We start from the raw sequence: 19,219 nt of genomic DNA, 5'->3' as shown, positions 1-19,219 counted from the left end.
AAGAGCCTCTTGATGAAAGTGAAAGCGGAGAGTGAAAAAGTTGGCTTGAAACTCAACATTCAGAAAACTAAGATCATGGCATCTGGTCCCATCACTTCATGGGAAACAGATGAGGAAACAGTGGAAACAGTGACAGATTTTATTTTGGGGGGCTCCAAAATCACTGCAGATGGTGACTGCAGCCATGAAATTAAATGACGCTTGTTCCTTGGAAGAAAAGTTATGACCAACCTAGATAGCATATTAAAAAGCAGAGACATTACTTTGCCAACAAAGGTCCATCTTGTCAAAGCTATGGTTTTTCCAGGAGTCATGTATGGATGTGAGAGTTGGACTATAAGGAAAGCTGAGCGCAGAAGAATTGATGCTTTTGAACTGTGGTGTTGGAGAAGACTCTTGAGAGTCCCTTGGACAGCAAGGAGATCCAACCAGTCCATCCTAAAGAAAATCACTCCTAACAATTCAGTGGAAGGACTGATGCTGAAGCTGAAACTCCAGTACTTTGGCTTCCTGATGCAAAGAGCTGACTCATTGGAAAAGACCCTGATGATGGAAAAGTTGAAGGCAGGAGGAGAAGGGGATGACAGAGTATGAGATGGTTGGATGGTATCACCAATTTAATGGACATGAGCTTGAGTAAACTCTCAGAGTTGGTGATGGATAGGGAAGCCTGGCATGCTGTAGTCCATGGGGTCACAAAGAGTTGGACACGACTGAGCGACCAAGCTGAACTGAAAACTTCTTCGACTTGGAGACTGCTGCAAAATACCCAACCCAATGCCTGCCACACAAGGCATTCAATAAATAGTCGATCGTTTGGTATTTACCGGAGAATCAGGGACCGTTTGACCTAAATACTCTTGTAAGTTGTCCCTTCCCCAGTTGTGATGCCATGTCAAATACAATCGATGAACACAAGGCAGGTAGAGAGGAGGGTTTTGTTTGGTTTATCCCAGCTGTCTTATTGCCCTGCCTTTCCTTCACACAAGTACTCTTTCTTTCTGCCTTGTCTCAGCTCAAAAGGAATCTTTCAGCGTGGCATTCTCTGACCACCTTACAAAGATGCAAACTGCCCTAGACAACCCCCTCCTCCTCATTCTGCTTTTATTTTTATGTGAAACTTAGCATCATCTGACAGTTGTGTTGGGTCTTAGTTGTGGCATGTGGCATCTAGTTCTCTGGTCAAGGATCACACCCAGTCCCCTGCATTGGGAGTGTGGAGTCTTAGCCACTGGACCATCGGTTAGTCCCCTGACCATTTTTTCTATTCACTTATTTATTTGTAGACTATACTAGAAAGCAGTGGAAACAGTGTCAGATTTCATTTTCTTGAGCTCCAAAATCAAAGCAGATGGTGACTGCAGTCATGAAATTAAAAGACACTTGCTCCTTAGAGGAACAGATATGACAAACCTAGATAGTGTATTAAAAAGCAGAGACATCACTTTGCTGACAAAGGTTCATATAGTCAAAGCTATGATTTTTCCAGTAGTCATGTATGGATATGAGAGTTGGACATCAAGAAGGCTGAGCACTAAAGAACTGATGCTTTTGAACTGTGGTGTTGGAGAAGACTCTTGAGAGTCCCTTGGACTGCAAGGAGATCAAACCAGTCCATCTTAAAGGAAATCAACCCTGCATATTCATTGGAAGGACGGATGCTGAAGCTGAAGCTCCTGATGAGAAGAGTTGACTTACTGGAAAAGACCCTAATGCTGGGAAAGATTAAGAGCAAGAGGAGAAGGGGGCGACAGAGGATGAGATGGTTGGATGGCCTCACTGACTCACTGGACATGAGCTGAGCAAGCTCCAAGAGGTAGTGAAGGACAGAGAAGCCTGGCTTGCTGCAGTTCACGGGGTTGCAAAGAGCCAGACACGACTCAGTGACTGAACAACAGCTAGAAAGCAAGTTCCCTGAGGGCAAGGGCCTTGTCTCACTCACAGCTCCGTCCTCCCGAACACTGCCTGACACACACAAGGCGTTGGATAAATATCTACTGAATAGATCACTCTTCTGAGAAGAATAAACTGCCTCCTGCCAGGCGAGGACCTGAAAGCCACAACAGACAGGCGCCTCTCCCAACCCCGCTTTGGGGTCTCCTTCAAGGAGGGGGCCTCCGTGCTCACGTTCAGACTGAAAATGCAGAATTTGGGGCATGCTGGTCGCTCTGATCGATGTGTCACATTGCCACGCACCCTTCTTTTACCTGTTGAAGTGCCATCTCTCTTAATTTCAAGCTTTTAGGAAAAAGCACTGGGTCTATATTATTGCTACCACCAATAACTTTTAGGTGCTTAGTAAATGCTGAGAGGTGAGAATTTTTGCTCTGTGGAAAACACAAGCCCTCTGAATTTTAGTTTATTAAAGATAATCTTTATACTCTAGAAATAGTACACAGCATGTTCAGTGATATTTCCTATGTCTTTGAGATTTATGTTATAAAAAAGAGACAATCGAACACATGGAAATGACTGCAATTTTAATATTTTACACCAGATTAAAAATAATTTTTTACTTTCTTGTTACTGTCATTTAAGGTTTTCTGTAAGCTCATCATGGTGACAATAAAAACAATGAATATACCAAGTAATTCAGAAAAAGCATAACTTTACCAGAATTATTTAGAACGGTTGCTCCAAATTGCTACCTTCCTGTGTATCACATTAAATAATGAACTAAGAAAATATTGATAAACAAAATATACTCATTCAGTGGACTTATTCTCAACTGAAGCATCTTTCTCTAGCAAATAGTATCACCATCGGAGTCAAAACATGTGAACTTTATTTCTAAAGCTCACAAACTCTATACTTCTTAAAGTTGACTTCACTGGATTATAATTAAGAGACTATTGACCTTCTGGATGTTGAGTGCACTTGGTTTTAACTTTAAACAATCAACCCTAGGTCAGTCATTTCTTCAAGTTGAGGTCTAGATTTAATGGGTAATTGAAGATTCCACATCACATACTCATAAGCTGATTGTGACTGACACAGTCTCTGCTGCTAAAGTCTGGATCGATGGCAAATTTACTCATTTTACAAAATTTGTTCATGCAGTGATTTTTTTTTTAAGTGCTATTCTTTAAAAAAACAAAAGAAAACCAATCTGCTTACCCTTAAATGTCCCTTCTGGCTCAGAAAAAGAAGCAGTAAATATTTAATAGCCTTTAAAATGTCTAATTCTTTACAAAGTAAGCTGTATTAAATGGTAGGACTCAATGCTTTTAGCCGCATGAATCAACTCCATACTGGTGAGATCTAAATGTGACCAGTAATAACTCTTTCCTTTTCAGTTTCTCAAGATACTTACACTAAGTATCACAGAAAAAAGTAAAACATAAACAAATCCTACATTTTATTTTATTGGAATCACAACCACAATTATTGCAATAGAGCATTATTGATAGGTACTATGTTTGCTCATAAGCTTTAGCAATCATTTCTAATGAGAAATATGATATTGAATGGTGATAAAAGATATACTTTCAATTTCCTTTTCAATCTATGCTCATTAGCAATAGTGGAGGCTAAATCAAGTAGAAATGAATTTCAATATGCAGGATGAATGAATCAATTTATATTGCAGTTGAAATTCCACAAGATAAACATATATTTACTCTAAGTAAGTAAAATGCTATGTCTTCCCCTGTCTGGATAGGAATACCTGAAATTTCATGCTTTGGAGTGCTTTAATTTTTTTTATTTACAAAAAAGTCACACACCCAAAATGCTATTTTAAAATCAAAGAAATCTGTTCTGAATCTCATTTTACTATTTAATAGAGCAGCTGAAAAATGACTTAGAGATGTGGCCATATGGTGTGAAAATCCAGAATCAAGGAAAGAATGAGATACTGTAAACATGTAGAAGGCAATGAGAAGAGGCAACTCTGAGCTCAGTTAATGAAAAGCTGATGATGGAGACTGTCTTTTATTGATGACATTTGAGGACAGTGACTCACTGGTGTTTTCCAAAACATGAATTCCGCATTTCAAGTGTTGGAGAGATTCGGCTAAGTCTCTTTGCCTCAGCCTGCAATTGTTTGCACAGAAAGACTCCATAGAATAAATTACTGAACCTTACAGCACAGCTCAATTAGCTGAATGAAATAGGGGGAGAAAAGCTCCAATCTGGTGCCCACAGAACAGAAACTGGCATCTTTTTTCCTTAAAGAGTGTTCAAGCAGATCTACAGGACATTTAAAAGCCAGTCTGAATCTAAGTGTAATGCCAACAGGAGGATGTGGGAGGCACTCACACTAACACTCTGCCCTCTGCTGACCTTCCCGTGGGGAGTTAAGTCAGGTGTTTGCATTTGCAGTCACTTTCCTGTGCGCCTTCATGAAGGATTTTAGTGCCTCCAGCCTGTTTCTGGCCTCATACATACACTGAACCAGACTTTCTGTTCCCCGGAAGTTCCAAATGGTTCCTTCCCTTAAATGTACCTCCTCGGTGTGACTCAACTTCATGCAACAAAACCTCAAGTCTGTTGATGACCGATTAAACCATCTATGCTTAACAGCCGAGTAGTTCTGACATTCTCAGTGCTCTGAATCCAGTTATTTGGACATGAATTCATTTGACAAAGATTTTCTCATGCCAGGCACTGGTATTACCAAGGCGAATCAAACAGTCTCAAAGAGCTCACAGTCTAGCGAGGAAAACATCCTTGCAAACAAAATTAATAACAGAGAAGTTAAATATGCCAGCCAAGGTACGCACAGTTTTCAGAGGGGACTTCCGAATTGGGGAAACACCACAGGTTCTGCTGGGTTATGGTTTACCCAAATCCACAGAGCAATTTTGGATTTAATTTCTTAGGAAACACGTGGATGCTTTGAAGGCATCTGAGACATTTCCCTTGCTTCCTTGAGAGTGAAGTGTGGTCCTCCCTACCCAGCCCTTCCCCTTAATTCCAGCATGTGGGTGGGTGTCAGAGGGAGCTCCGAAGGGGACTGCTCTGAGGCTGACTCAGGACTCTGCCCCTTGGCTCTCCCAAACCACTTGGTGACAAGACAAGAATAAAGGAGGAATAATGCCAACAATCATAGGGTTTTGCTTACACATTACCAACCGACTATTGCCCTCAACCAGACATGATCCCACAGTAGCTGTGGAAGCTGCGAAAACCACAACTTAAAGGCTGAAAGACCCACATTGTACCAGTGGTGTTTCCTTAAAAACAGACGACATCCTAGTCAGTAGCAAGTGCTGAAAACACAAAGAATGACTGAAAGAGAGGAGGGGTGGGCGTGTGAGCAAGCAAAGAGATGTTTGCGAGAGCTGAGAAGAAATCCTGACACACCAACCTGACCCGCTCCCCACAAAATCACTGGGTCTCCTTTCAGCCCCAGGCCCCCTCCTGCCTGGGGAAGCTGGCCTCATTCCAATGGCAGTGCCCTCGTGTGCTGCATTGAAAGTAAAACAAAGGATGCCATTCATCATATTTTTCAACAACTGGTTTCTTTTCTTAGTTTGGAAGAAAAACTTGGCAATCATAAAGCTCGGTTTTTTATTTTTATATATTTTTTTTCTTACTGTCAAAATAAACTGAAAAAGGAAAAAAAAAAAATGCCCAATGTTAAGAAAAGAAAAATACACAAAACCCTTCAGAGCTTAGTCGGCCACACACTGCCACCCGGCTGACACCGAAGCGTGGAACGCGACACTCTTAAGTTCTCCCAACCCAAAGGGCCGGCTGCCTTCTGCTTCTCTAAGATGTGGCTACTTAGGGAAATTCACACAGGCTCCCGGTGTTAACTGTGCTGCATATTTACTTTAATCAAAGTGACATTTCCCAGATGGTGTTATCCAGAAAACCCTGTTTGAAATGAGGAGTATAAGAGAACTCAGTTGTACATTCCAGGGAAAATTGGATACAGGTGTTCCCCCATTTTAAGAAGCCTCAGTTTACAAAACCGTAAGACGATGAAATAGATACATGCATGGCATGTGGCCAGCACCCTTACCCCCTTAGAACTGGGTACCTGGTACCTAGAATGGGAACCAGGCAGCCATATGCAGGTGAGAACGAAGAAATGATAACATCACTCCATCACCAAACGCACCACCCTGGCACACCCTGGTGTTAACTCGGAGCCTAACATTTTGTGGTTCCCAGACCCCACCACCACCTCCACTTGGCGTGGGGAAGAGCACAGGTGAGAAAGAAAATGTCTGAAGCAAGAAGCCACTCAAAGGTATCTCGGAAAATTAGTAGACCCAAAGGATCTCAATGGACATGAGATTGAGCAAGCTCCGGGAGTTGGTGATGGAGAGGGAAGCCTGGTGCGCCGCAGTCCACGGGGTCGCAAAGAGTCGGACACGACTGAGCAACTGAACTGAACTGAAAGGATTATACTGATTATACATGCCAAGACCCCATGCTGCAAATGAAATAGAAGGTTTCCTCCAAGGAAGATGGAGCATAACAATGACATTTACTTTAGTAGTTAAACTATTGTGATGTGGGCTCTGAAAGAAACAGCAGGCATTATGGAGCCTATCTCCTAACCCAATGGTCTTAGAAGATGTTTCTAAGGAAACGACTCATTGCTCCAGAAACTAGAGAGCAATGGGCAAAAAGTCACAAACTTTAAAAAGGTCAAACCTAAATGGGAAACTGGTCTTGCAACTTATCAGCTGTATGACCTCAAGGAAGTCACGTAACCTCTCTGAGCCTCAGCTTTTTGTTTTTACTCAGCTTAGGCATTTCTGGCGCTGCACATCAGAGGACACGTGTGACGAGCCTCTGGCCCTGTTTCACGTGTCACAACTGTGGGTGAGCCATCACAGTTTTGGGGGGGTGTGGTGGTAATTCCTGGAAGCCATTTCCCCACTGGGAGAGTTGGCAGGAACTTAACTATGAATGGAAGTGACTACGAACCCCATGTATATATCACACTAAATCCTAATTACCCCCAACCCAACCTCCCTTTAACCTGGTCCAACTGCCCATGGCCACTGCCAGACCAGCTACATAGTCTGTGGGGCCCAGTGCAATGAAAACTTATTCAGAATTTCAATGACAACAGAACACTAAAACACGCAGAGCACCCTGGGCTACTGCGCAGGCTCTAAGCCCATGAAGCTGACCTGGCCGCTCCAGTATCACCTGTCATGAGGAGAAGTTTCATGCAATATTATTAGGAAGAGACAGCGGTTTCAATAAACTGTGACTAAAGATCTTACATTTGCAAGTTTTACAAAATCATACAAGCCCATGAGTTTATGACCAGGGCCTGCCCCAGGCCTCACAGGGCTTCATGCAAGTGCGGGCACTTGCAGTTTAAATTTCACTCGCACTGTGGTATATTTGCCCTTCTAAAATACAGTAGGTGCTCAATAAATACGTGGGAATGAAGCCTTACCCTCAGAGACTTTACAGTCTAGCCAGCAAGCAAAAAAGAGATCAATAAGGCCCTGCCACAACCCAGCATGTCAAGTCCAAAAAACAGAACTGTATGAAGTGTGGGGACATGAATTCAAAGTTGAAAAAACGAGAGACTCTACAGTCGGCCAGGAGTTCTGGGGTGCTGGCTGCACAATTCAGATTCACCCTGGTCCTAGCTGCAGTTTTGGCACCATCTGGTGGCAATTTTCCTCCCTGATTTAAATATCGATGGGGACCACCCTGGGCTCCCCTGATAGCTCAGCTGTTAAAGAATCTGCCTGCAACGCAGGAGAGCCCGGTTCAATCCCTGGGTCGGGAAGATCCCCTGAAAGAGGGCATGGCAACCCACTCCAGTATTCTAGCCTGGAGAATCCCCATGGACAGACGATGCTGGCAGGCTGCGGTCCACGGGGTCACAAAGAGCTGGACACGACCAGACTAAGCACAGGCCAGCACAGCGTGGATCACCCTGGGTCCTATGGCCATCTTGGCTCTTTCAGGACAGTGGGAATGATGCCAGGAATCTCCCCATTAACTCTAGCAAGTTTTGTGGCTCAAGCCATGGAAATTCATCCGGGAAAAACCTGGGAATATGGAGATTCATCCTCTACCTCCTCAGTTGGTGAGGCAGGCTTGTGCGTAGCAGCAGCACTGGATCAGTCCTTCAGAGGAGGCAAAGCCGGTCTAGGGGAGGAAACAACGAGACCAGATGCTGGTGGATCTTCCAGGAAGAGGAAGGAATAAACGGGCAAGAACTCCATAGACCATGACCATGTAAAACACAGATCTGGAAGAAATTTTAAATGAGAAAAGAGTACAGAGGCACTGGAGAGCAGTCTAAGGTCTAGAAGTTTCAGGATTTTGAGGTGGGCCATCCCAGTTATGAAACTGCCATGGAAGGGGAAGCTCAACCAACTGGATATACAGTTTCTGAAACTAGACACAAAAGCTGGCCAGGCGTAGGACAGAGAGGCCTGAAGTCCTGACGATCTGGGTCCAGGGGCACTGTTTAGGGTTAGAGTGGTGGCATAAACCTATAGAATAGGGATTATGGTGGGAGGAGGCTCCTGATTGACTGGGCGGGCTAAAAAGAATTTGGGGATTTTATTTCTTTACAGTCCTCTACTCCAAAGGGTTGTTGGGAAAAACCGCATGATGGTACTTGACACTTAGTTGGAATTCAGTGAAAGAGAGCCACAATTAACGATGTGAAAAGAGTTCACTGAAGACTTCTTTCCTGCATCTCGCTCTTTCGTCTTGCTTTTATCCTTACGAAACAGTGGAGTGGATACACAGGAAGCTGAACTATTAAACATTATTTTAGGGCAGACAGAGACTAATACTTATCAAACTAAAAATTCTTTATACTTACTAGAAACATTATACTTTTATAACAATAGGTCATTTCCAGACTACATCAATCATAGTGATTACTTTCTCCAGAGCAGTTGGTTTCATGAAGACAGAGGTACCTAAGAAGTTAGGAAACAGTGACTAGTTGCGTATGGGATTTCCTAAGAAAAAGTCAGTAGGATGGTGCACAGAAGATTTGAGAAAGATGTTTGGCTGGGCGCCTACCACCAGCTAAAAACCATCATCTACCTGGCAGGTGAAGGAGAGGAAAGACATGCCCTATTAAAACATTGAAAAGACTTTAATTCTTTAAATTATATTAGTCTACATTTTTAATGGTGCAATAAGCTACTATAAGAAAGACATTCACTGGAAAACTCCATCCAGTGATTTACCATATTTCCCATCCTTACCCCAATTCAATACGCGGCTTCCCATTAGCCGAATGAAAAGCAAGACTGTCAAAGGAATCACAGAATGTGACAACAAGAAAACGAGGAAATTCAGAGGATACAATGCGGATGAGAAGGCGAGTGATCATCAACAAGCTGCTTTCATTAGGAACTACAGATCCACACTGAATATTTTCTGCCTTCTCCTTTCCTTCCATTTGGTCTGTTGATAGTTTGTTTCTGACAAGATCCAGTCAGGAAGACAGAAATCACACTAAGTATTTCCAAAGAAATGACACTGAAAATTTGGTCAACAGTTGTTGGAGAACTAAAAGGGCTAAGAGAGAAACCTGGTACCAGGGACCTAAGTAACTGCAGGAAGCACCAGGCCCTGAGGCTGGAGGAACAATGGGAGGAGGCAGTGTTCTCGGAGCCTAGAAGCTTAGAGAGGCCTTGCAGAGGAGCCGGGGCTCAGCCACTGATGGGACTTCTGAGGGGCCTGATGAGGCCAGTTCCTAAAGTACCAAGAAAAAAGGCTAGAGCCTGGAACTAAGAGCCATTGTATCCGGTCAAGGGCCACTGCTGTGGTGGGGCTGCCAGAAGCCGGAGGGAAGCAGCAAGAGCAAGCCCCTGTCCTTCTTTAGACCCGCAGCCTCGCGCCTGGCTCCCCCATACAGGCAGAGCCTCCGGGGAACCAGCGAGCAGAGAAGAAAGGCGCTGTGCAGCGTCCCGGCAACACACGCAGTGCAGGGAAGGGTCGGTGTGGGCTGAGACAACAGCTGAACCATACACACACCTTTAAAAAGAGAAACGCATCGCGTAGTTAGGTCTCTGATGCATATCTTAACTCACAGTAAACTAATTTGCCCCAAAATACTGCAAATAGGGCAAAGAAGTGACAGAGTAAACCAACATCAGGCTGAGTTCAGCCCCAGCCACACTCACCAGGACCCTTCCACGTGCCTTAGGGGAGCGCTCTCTGAGATTGCTGTTAGCGTCCTAAACGTTCTTACCTATGAAAAATGGGCTCCTGCGAAGCCGTGTGCGGGCCTGCTTAAAACAATAAGCTTTTCTAACCCCCAAGCGCGACATACTCCGGGAGCATGGTCTGGATGCTTATCAAACAAGTTCCTGAGCCATTCTCTGAAGTTTCTGGGCAAGTACAAACAACAGAGTCAAATAAATGCCTTTTAAAAGCGAGGCGGTGGAGCACGTACCCTGTCAGTGAGATCCTCACATCCCCACAAAGTAAACGGTAACATGAGAATATTTATACTAAACAAAACTGGATATCAAGCCTGCTTTGGCTCAGCCAGAGGGAATGATAAATTCCTTGCAGATCTCTCATAGAGTGGTCCTTTGTGGTCCACGGACGCCACTTCCAAGACAGTACAAACCAATTACAGAGCAAGGCTTTTCATTATGTTGAGGAATGAAAATATCACCCCCCATTTTACTTTATTTTACAGTTCTGTTTCACTTAGCCCGCCCCTCCCCCTTACGTTAAAGACATTTTAACATCGTGGAGTCAAGCCCAATTTCAGGATGGAAATAAATAACATCCCCTCTCACCACCACCAACAAAAGCCCTTATCACCCTCATAGACTAGCTTTTTGCTTTCCTTATCCCTCTTCTAACAAACTAAAAGTTGAAGTGGAAAGTGGGGTAGAGCAAAAACACTGAAGAGTTAATAAAACGTAAACTCTATTTGTCCACATCAATTCTGTCCCATTTACAACTGGCACAAGTCATGGGCAAAGTCATCTGGCAGGAGATGGCGGTTAAACAAGCTATGAAGCCACATGCCGTACAATGTCCACTTTAGGGTCCAATGGACAAGGTACTGCAGAACATTAGCACAAAGTGTTGGTCTGCTTGTAAGAGAGCAATATGAGAAAAGGTTAATATGAATTAGCCTATTTGTTAGTTTGTGTATTTGTAGTTTGGTCAGATTTTCTCAACCCAGTTTGATAATCCTTATCATTATAGATCAACCCAGCTGCTTCTGTCAGCTCACACATAGAAAGAACTGATGATACCACGTCTGTCCCTAGGATAAACCTTCAGCAACTTACAACTGCTTCAGATTTTCTGGAGAAACGTGGTGGGGCAAGAAACAAAGGGAAGACAGAAAGACAACAGAAAAAACAGGGGGATTAAAATATGAACAAGAGGTAAGGAGTAAAATTGTCCTGGTTTTGAAAATTATTTATACCAAAAATGGTAAATTATTATTTTAAATGGATAGCTGTATCATAGGTCAAATTTAATCAACTCTATTTTAAACCAATGAACTAAGTCTCATATGTAGTACTTGAGTTCATCATAATAGATGAAAAAGGGAAAAACAGGTCTTATGTGCTTGTATACTTTAATGGATATTAGAAATTTGATAAAATTTTATTTAGGAAGTGTGGAGTTAGTGAAATTACCTTATTCAGATTTTGTTTTAAACTTTCAGGAAATTAATATATAATTTTCAATAATTAATTGTAGTAAAATACACACAACATTTACCATTTTAAGTGTGTAGTTCAATGGCATTAAGTATTTATATTACTATACAATCATCATAACTATCCATCTCCAGAATTTTGCTTTTTTTTGGCCTTCAAGAACTGAAACTCTATACACCCATTAAATAGATGTTTGGTTATAAATAAGCCTTGCTCAAAACCAGCAGTCTGGACTACAGTGATATGAATCTGGAGAAGTTAAGAAGGGAAATGGCAAATGAATCAACTGCTACTACATCCCCAAATGACACAGTGACATCCTGTGTTTTTACTCTCAATCACCCGCTTAACGAGAGTGTCAGTCGTTCAGTCATGTCCGACTCTGTGCGACCCTATGGTGTATGGCCCACCAGGCTCCTCTGTCCATGGAATTCTCCAGGCAGCAGTACTGGAGTGAGCCATTCCCTTCTCTAAGGCATCTTCCCCACCCAGGGATCAGCCCTGGTCTCCTGCATTGAGGGTGGACTCTTCACCATCTGAGCCACCAGGGAAGTCCCATCTACTCAACGTTGATGACCAGAAGTGAAGCAGAGCTCCAGGTGAGATCTGGAAAGAGTGCTAATATTTCATTTTCACCTTACAGCTTACAAAGTACTTCCATTTAATTCCCCAGAACATGATCTGGGTGGAAACTCTTTTCCCTATTTTACAGGTAATTAAACTATAGCTCCATGAAAGATAACAAGGGCCAGAACCCAAGCCAGAATCTGCTGTCCAGGGCTTGTCCTACTAGGCCACATGGCCTCTGCCAAAGCAAGAGAAAAGCAAGGCATGACTACTTCACAGCTCTCCCAGATCCACTGGGTCTAACTGGAGAGCATCTGCTCTTTTCACCACAGCAGCTAAACTTCCTTGCATCTGAAAACCACACATGGTTCATCATTACTCCATCTTTCTTGTATTTATATTGACGGCAAAAAGAAAACACCCAAAAAGTATACATAATTCTGAAACAAAATTAATGCAGTTGCAGTCAAGAGTCAAATGTAAGTCAAAAAAATATGTTAGGATACAGACTTCCCTGGTGGTCCAGTGGTTTTAGAATCTGCCCTCCAATGCAGGGGATGCGGTTTTGATCTCTAGTAGGGGGACTAAGCCCATGCGCTGCAACAGGAGAAGCTGACATGTTGCAACTAGAGGAAGCCTATGCACCGCAACGAAGAGCCCCGCATTGCAATGGAAGACCTGGTGCGGCCAATACACAGACTGGATAGATGACCAGATCCTATGGGTGTCCCAGGCGGCTCAGTGATAAAGAATCTGCCTGCCAATGCGGGAGACACAAGAGACCTGGGTTTGATCCTTGGGTCAGGAAGATCCCCTGCAGGAGGAAATGGCAACCCACTCCAGTATTATTGCCTCTAAAATCCCATGGACAGAGGTGTGTGGTAGGCTAGAGTCCATGGGGTCTCAAAGAATTGGATGCAACTGAGAATGCATGCATGCCCTGGATCCTATAAAAAGACTGAGTTCAACCTCTTTTATTTTTAATTACTTAAATTCACATTATGTGCTCTTATTAGCCAAAACCACAATTTATTTGCTAGACAAAATCTATGGAAAAATTTATTTCTTTGTGTTTTATGGACAGAAAAATGCCTTGTACTAAAAAACATAAGCACTAAGGATTTACATAAAATTGCCAGAATTAGCAAGTGGCTTCTTTTAGTTCACAAAGAGGCAACATATTTTGATTTCTTTCAAACACAATTCTTCCACCAATACCCTTCACTTCACTCAAGAGTAATAAATTCCCTAAACCTTCAGACTTCCATTTAAATTCCAAAAAGGATAAATATAATCCCTTGAAGTCATGCCCAACACCACCATTCCACTTCCCCACACAAACATAAAAAAATTAGACAAGTCTGGCTTTTGGAATTATCTCCAGAATGAATAGTAGGTCATCCTAAACAAGACAAGAAAGAATAAAAGAATATGATTAGTCTTTTATTTGATAATTTTAGTTTATAATTCTCCCCATTTTTTAGTTACTTAGTACTTGATTTTTTAAAAGTGCACATTAAAAAAAATGATGACTCAAAAAATGAGAGTTGGATACAGGACTCTGGAATAAAGAGCTCAGGAACACCAAACAAATGGAGTCTGTTTTTAGTTGAGTTCACGATAATCAAAGATGATTGAGTAACGATGGCCATTTTATCCAGCTCATTCAGGGGGGCTTCTAGTACACCCAAGTGCATGAACTTGATACAGAGGAAGATTTCACAAAGTTTCAATGATGACTAGAAATATCATAAAGCAATTACAATCTATAAACACCTGTTGCTGTCGTTGGACAGAGAATGCTTCTAGTTTTCCAATTCACACCTGGAACCAAGCTCTTGGATCTTCTCCTTGTCTTCACAGGCCGATAAGAAAAGTTTGCAATGGCTGATATTTTTTTCTTACAATTTCAGTGAAACCTTAGATTGGATCACATGAAAACACCTCCACGTGTCTTCCAGAACTCCCCAATGCTTTCTTTTATTGCATACTCAGCACAGCTCTTGCACTCTTGGGGTGTAAATCCAATTAATGCTCTCCCTATCGTACCGATTCCTCGATCACTTGCCAATTTTTTAACTTGAGCTTCTATGTAATGAGGAGATACATAATAAAAATGGTCCCCAAGGACACTGTAAGCCATGTATTGAGAGCCTTCGGAGGTTTCTGTAACTTCTTGATCTTCAAAACTCTCTACATTGCAAGCTATCTCAATTTTCCCTTCATGAGGAAAAGCCATTGTTTGGACGCCCTTCAGTCCATTCACATTTGAGCCCCGAATGGCACTAGCAATTTCTTTTCCCAGAGCCAAGTCTTGAGAATCTATGGTAACATTGCAGTTCATCACATATGGGCTAGCGCCGATGCCTAAATCATTTAGAAAAGCATGTTAGTCAAGCAAAGTAAAAGCATCATCTTGAAGATTCTAGTCTTTACCCAATTCTACTCTATTCTATTGACTTTACTTGATTTTATTTTAAAATAATACACAGAAATACTCCTCATTATTAACTCCAGAATTTTCTAAAGGTCATACATATTTTTTACCAACAGAGTTATTTGAGCTACAAGTAGATATTTTCATCTACTCTAAATGTATCTGGATGTTTACTCTGGAATGGTTAAGAAAAGCTCAGACTTTTGAAAATATCAACAGATATTTCAAAAGGCACATTTGAAAATCAAATATCAATAGCAGTAAAATGTATTGGCCTTCCATTCATTTACAAGGCCATCTCCACAGGGGCTGGAATTCAGTGCCAGGTCTATGGATCTGGGAGACAGAAATAAATCACACTCTGTACTCATCTCTTCCTCCCCAAACACAGACCTGTCATCACTGAGCTAGGTTAAGATCAGATTCGAATGAACCTCAACAGTCTTGGCTAGTAAAGGAGGTCACTAAAAAGTAACAAACAGTCTTGGAATTGGGAAGGACAAAGGGACTCTTGTGTCTCATGATGACGTAGGTTTGGCAGGGCAGGATTTGGAGCACTATGTATACCTTCTTGGTATAACTAGTTGGAGGCATCTCTTTCTTCCATCCTCGGCTTCCCAAGGGACTAGGACTGTCGTTGCTATTCCAGAGCCCAGTTACTCTAGAGCATGTTTTACTCTGCCTTGGGGATGATGCAGCTCACATTACATAAATATCCCTGCTCTAATTATAGTTTACATTATAAGATGGACAACTTGGTTAAATTAGCATTGGTATAAAAAGCTTAGGTTTGCAGTTTCCTCATTTTGGGGCAACTTCACATTTCTAAAAGCAAAGTTGACTAGGGATTGATGAGGGATAAAAGGCTGACCTCATCTTCAGCATGAGACAATTCTTTAGCTACTATTTCAACATCATTTTACTGTCATTGCTTTTTCTTACTACTTTCAAACTTATTGCTCATGATGTCAGTATTCAACGAGAGATCCTGTTGAATTCACTCTCCCCTTGACAGCCGTGGTTCGGGGGCTTTGCTGCCTAGCCTGGGTACTCTCATACTAATAGACGCTTTACAAAAAATCAGCACACGGAAACCACATTTCATCTTTTTCCCACACATGTACATAATGAAACATTTCAACTCCCGAGGCTGGGCCTCTTTCTATTGGGAATTCTGCAGGAATGAATCAAATTACAGTATTTCTCCATAATGCTGATTTCATAAAAATTAAATTTCCTAACAGTCAATACATATCTCTCTCAACCTCATACACCAATCACTTACTCTAAATATCTTTGAGAATTATATCAGTTTTAACATTTCACAGAGTACAACTGGACATTTTTTTTGGTCAATGCTAATGTCATTCATTAATTGAAAGCATCCAAGCATAGTTTCTCTCTCCTCTACCCCTGAACAGGTAGTGTTACAAAAATCCCATTGCCTGTATCTGATACACATACCCTATTCTGATTCAAGAAGTGGTCTCACCTTTATCACTATTCAAACAAATAGCTAGATCATGCTCACATTTTGCTGAAAAGTATGCATGTGTGTGTGTATATAAATATACATATATAGAGTTTCATATGGGGGGGCTTATACTAAGTACTATTCAAAATATCTATTGGGCCTATTGTGCTCTGCTATTCCAGAACTTTGATATGCCTAGTCAACATTCAGATATTTATGTGTAATTTATCAGCTTGGGGGGAGCAAGTCACTTTCAAGGCAAGTTCATTCATATGGACCCAGGGCCTCTCCTTCTGACAATATGGTAGCATGGACCATTTGATCCCTAAATACATGGGACAGGACTTCTTCTAAATCCTCTAGCAGATTGCAAGGCACCTTTTATCCCCATGTGCCCAATAACTGTCCCTTTTGTCACAGAGTTTCTAAAATTGATCACTCTTGCTAATAAATGAATTTATTACCTAAGATAAAAGATAATATAAACAATAGTTTATCTAAGATAAATTATTAAATGTATAAGAAATTTAGATGTTAAGTCCAGAGCACGAGTGTCACAAAGAATTCACTTGTCCCAACACTGACTTAATCAATTAAAATAAAACTCTACTTAAAAAATTCCTTCAAAAGCATACTTTAAAATTAATTATTTCTTAGAAAAATAAAATTAAACATAAGAAGTAACTTCTGTATTCTCTTTTGAAAAAGGAAATGGCAACCCATTCCAGTACTATTGCCTGGAAAATCCCATGGATGGAGGAGCCTGGTAGGCTATAGTTCATGGGGTCGCAAAGAATCAGATATGACTGAGGGACTTCACTCGACTTCACTTTGAATAAAGTAAGAGTAATCACTTATATACAGAATGATACTTTTGGTGTATGTCCTTGTTATGTGTATTTTAAACTCTTCTATTGAGCTTTAGCTACACAATACCTGATTTTGCTTTACCACTATGTCTTACTTAAGCAGAGACAAGTCAATGAAGCTGAGAAGTTTCTGGTCTAAGCAGGTAGTGGTTTTCACCTTGAGGGGTTATAAGGCCATGATCCATTTCTGCCTTAGGAAAAAGAAAGAAAGGAAGAAAAAAAGACAAGAAGAAAGGAAGGAAGAAAAGAAGAAAGAAAGAAGGAAAAAGAGAGAAACTGTTTTCTGCCCAAATGCACACGTTTCTAATTCTTCCATTTAATCCTTCCCAAGTCCAACACCAATATGGTGATCCAATTCTAATCAATCAAATTCTGCATTTAAATCCAGCAGTCCCACTGACCTTACTTAAGATGCTGGATTTGACTTTTTATGCTAATTTAAACTTAGTAAAATTTTTTAATTAAGGGAGGCAATTAATCCCAGCAAATCGTATTTCCAGTTAAATGTCATATAATTAAAGTAATTCCATTTTTTGCTCTAAAATTAGAAACCTGATGTGAAAGTTTGTTTCTCAGTTTGCGGTTTCGCTCGGCTCCTGCCTCCCGCAGATTGGCACTCGGCTGCTCTGGCGGCAGCATGAATCTCACTGCAAAGCTGAAATTCCAATTTTATTCCAAAGCAACTGTCACAACGCCCTGAAGCAAGCTAAAAACAAGGAAAAAAATCTTTGGTATGATTTCACTTTCCATGTGTTCTTTAATGAAAAATTTATCATTCTAAATATTGGTGTTTACTCCTAGTTAAATACTTTTTTTTATCAAAAAGAAACTGAGATTCAGTTGCTATTATTTCACAGGGAAATATAACAGGCCTGATGTTTTCCTGACAATTCTGTTATTTTCCTGTGTGGAAACACTGTATTTATCATATACTGTACGGCTGGTGATTCAGATATTGTAGAGACCTTATGGTGAACTGATATAGATGTAAACTCTTTATGCCAGATTGTTTAAGCATAAAAAAAACAAATGCACTTAATTAACATCTGATGTGTAGTTTTTACAAACACAAATGCAATATTTGTGTTTGAGCACTGGCAGTAATGACTGTGAACTATGCTATTAATGTCTGGTTTAAAGATGCTTGTGGTAGGACCACGTCTGGAATAACACAAATAAAAAACTGCATTCAGACAAAACAATAGTGAAGAGCCCATTAGAAAAATGGAAAAGCAGCACTCAGAAAAAACACATTTTTTTTTCCTTTTAGATCAAACTTGTTCTCAAAAATTGTTCCAGGCACCATCACCTTCAATCAATTAATGGTGAAAAGATTCTCAATATTTTCCTCCAACAGAAGGGGTTTTGTTTTAGGGGGTCAGAAGTTTGCTAAGGGATGTATTTAAAAGTTCTGCTTATTATATTAAGCTCTGCTTTGATGGCTTAGCTTTAAAAGATGCGTAAGGAGGGAGCCAAGGTGGTGTTTTAGAGTATTTTGCATTTTTATGTCTGAAGAGAGAACTTTGCATTACAGATTGAATAAATAAAGAGATTCTCATGAACTAATGTGCGGCTCTCTTATTAAATATGTTTTTACTGAAACCTGCTGAGTGCCAGGAACCATGCAGGTTCCTGGGTATAAAAACATGAAGGCTAAACAAAAGATAAAACCTAGCCTAACTGTGGGCCTTGCTTCAGGGTAACAAACAGAGCAAGACGACAGCCTTGGAACCCAGGTTCAAAAATACAGACAGCTGTTCCTACGCTGAAAGCAATTAGTCATCATTACATATCGGGATTTTACATTTTTTAGAACATGTATTAAAGAGAAACCACAGCTGAAACAGGACATTTGATGACTAAAGCCATAAAACGCAAACATAATTGCTAAGTCCAATACTCCCATGGCGGGAAGAAGGCAGGACTCTTGTGCATGTGGCCAAATCCACAGAAGAGAAGGCTAAGTGACGCTGCGGCACAGGGCTGGGAACGGCTCCCCAGGGGTCTGAGTGCAAGTTCCACTTCTTCAGGGACACTGCCTCTGCTCAGCTGTCTTTCTGCAAAATAGCTGTGACATTTTCCCACTCTGTGAGGAACCGTAAGCCTCAATTTCTCAACTCTGAATCTTTCAGAGTAACAGCGATTCAGAGATGAAATCACAGAGGTAGATACATGTTAACATCATCATGGAATAAAGCCAGCCCAGGTGAAAGCAACCTCAGGCGACTTCCCTGCCCCCAGGTTTTCTATGGAAAAGTGCCTTTCACTAGCTTAT

At 41.3% G+C, this 19,219-nt stretch overlaps 1 protein-coding gene across 11 annotated transcripts in view; it reads right to left on the bottom strand.

Moving 5' to 3' along the window:
- The window catches only part of FTCDNL1 (formiminotransferase cyclodeaminase N-terminal like), a 153,545-nt gene that overhangs the window by 57,408 nt on the left and 76,918 nt on the right, over nt 1-19,219 (bottom strand). For 8 of the 11 annotated variants that reach the window (XM_043910462.1, XM_043910463.1, XM_043910461.1 and 5 more), the window contains one exon: nt 1,802-14,531. The exons of the other annotated variants lie outside the window; for them this stretch is intronic. In XM_043910462.1, the coding sequence (XP_043766397.1) occupies nt 14,095-14,531 (437 nt within the window). In that variant the 3' untranslated portion in view covers nt 1,802-14,094. Of the gene's footprint in view, nt 1-1,801; nt 14,532-19,219 lie in introns of those variants that run through there. 11 annotated transcript variants of the gene reach the window in all.

Source organism: Cervus elaphus, chromosome 8 (genome assembly GCF_910594005.1).
Source record: "Cervus elaphus chromosome 8, mCerEla1.1, whole genome shotgun sequence".
Classification (NCBI taxonomy): Eukaryota; Metazoa; Chordata; class Mammalia; order Artiodactyla; family Cervidae; genus Cervus; species Cervus elaphus.
The sequence above is the reverse complement of the archived record's forward strand: the minus strand, read 5'-3'. Positions and strand labels throughout refer to the sequence as shown.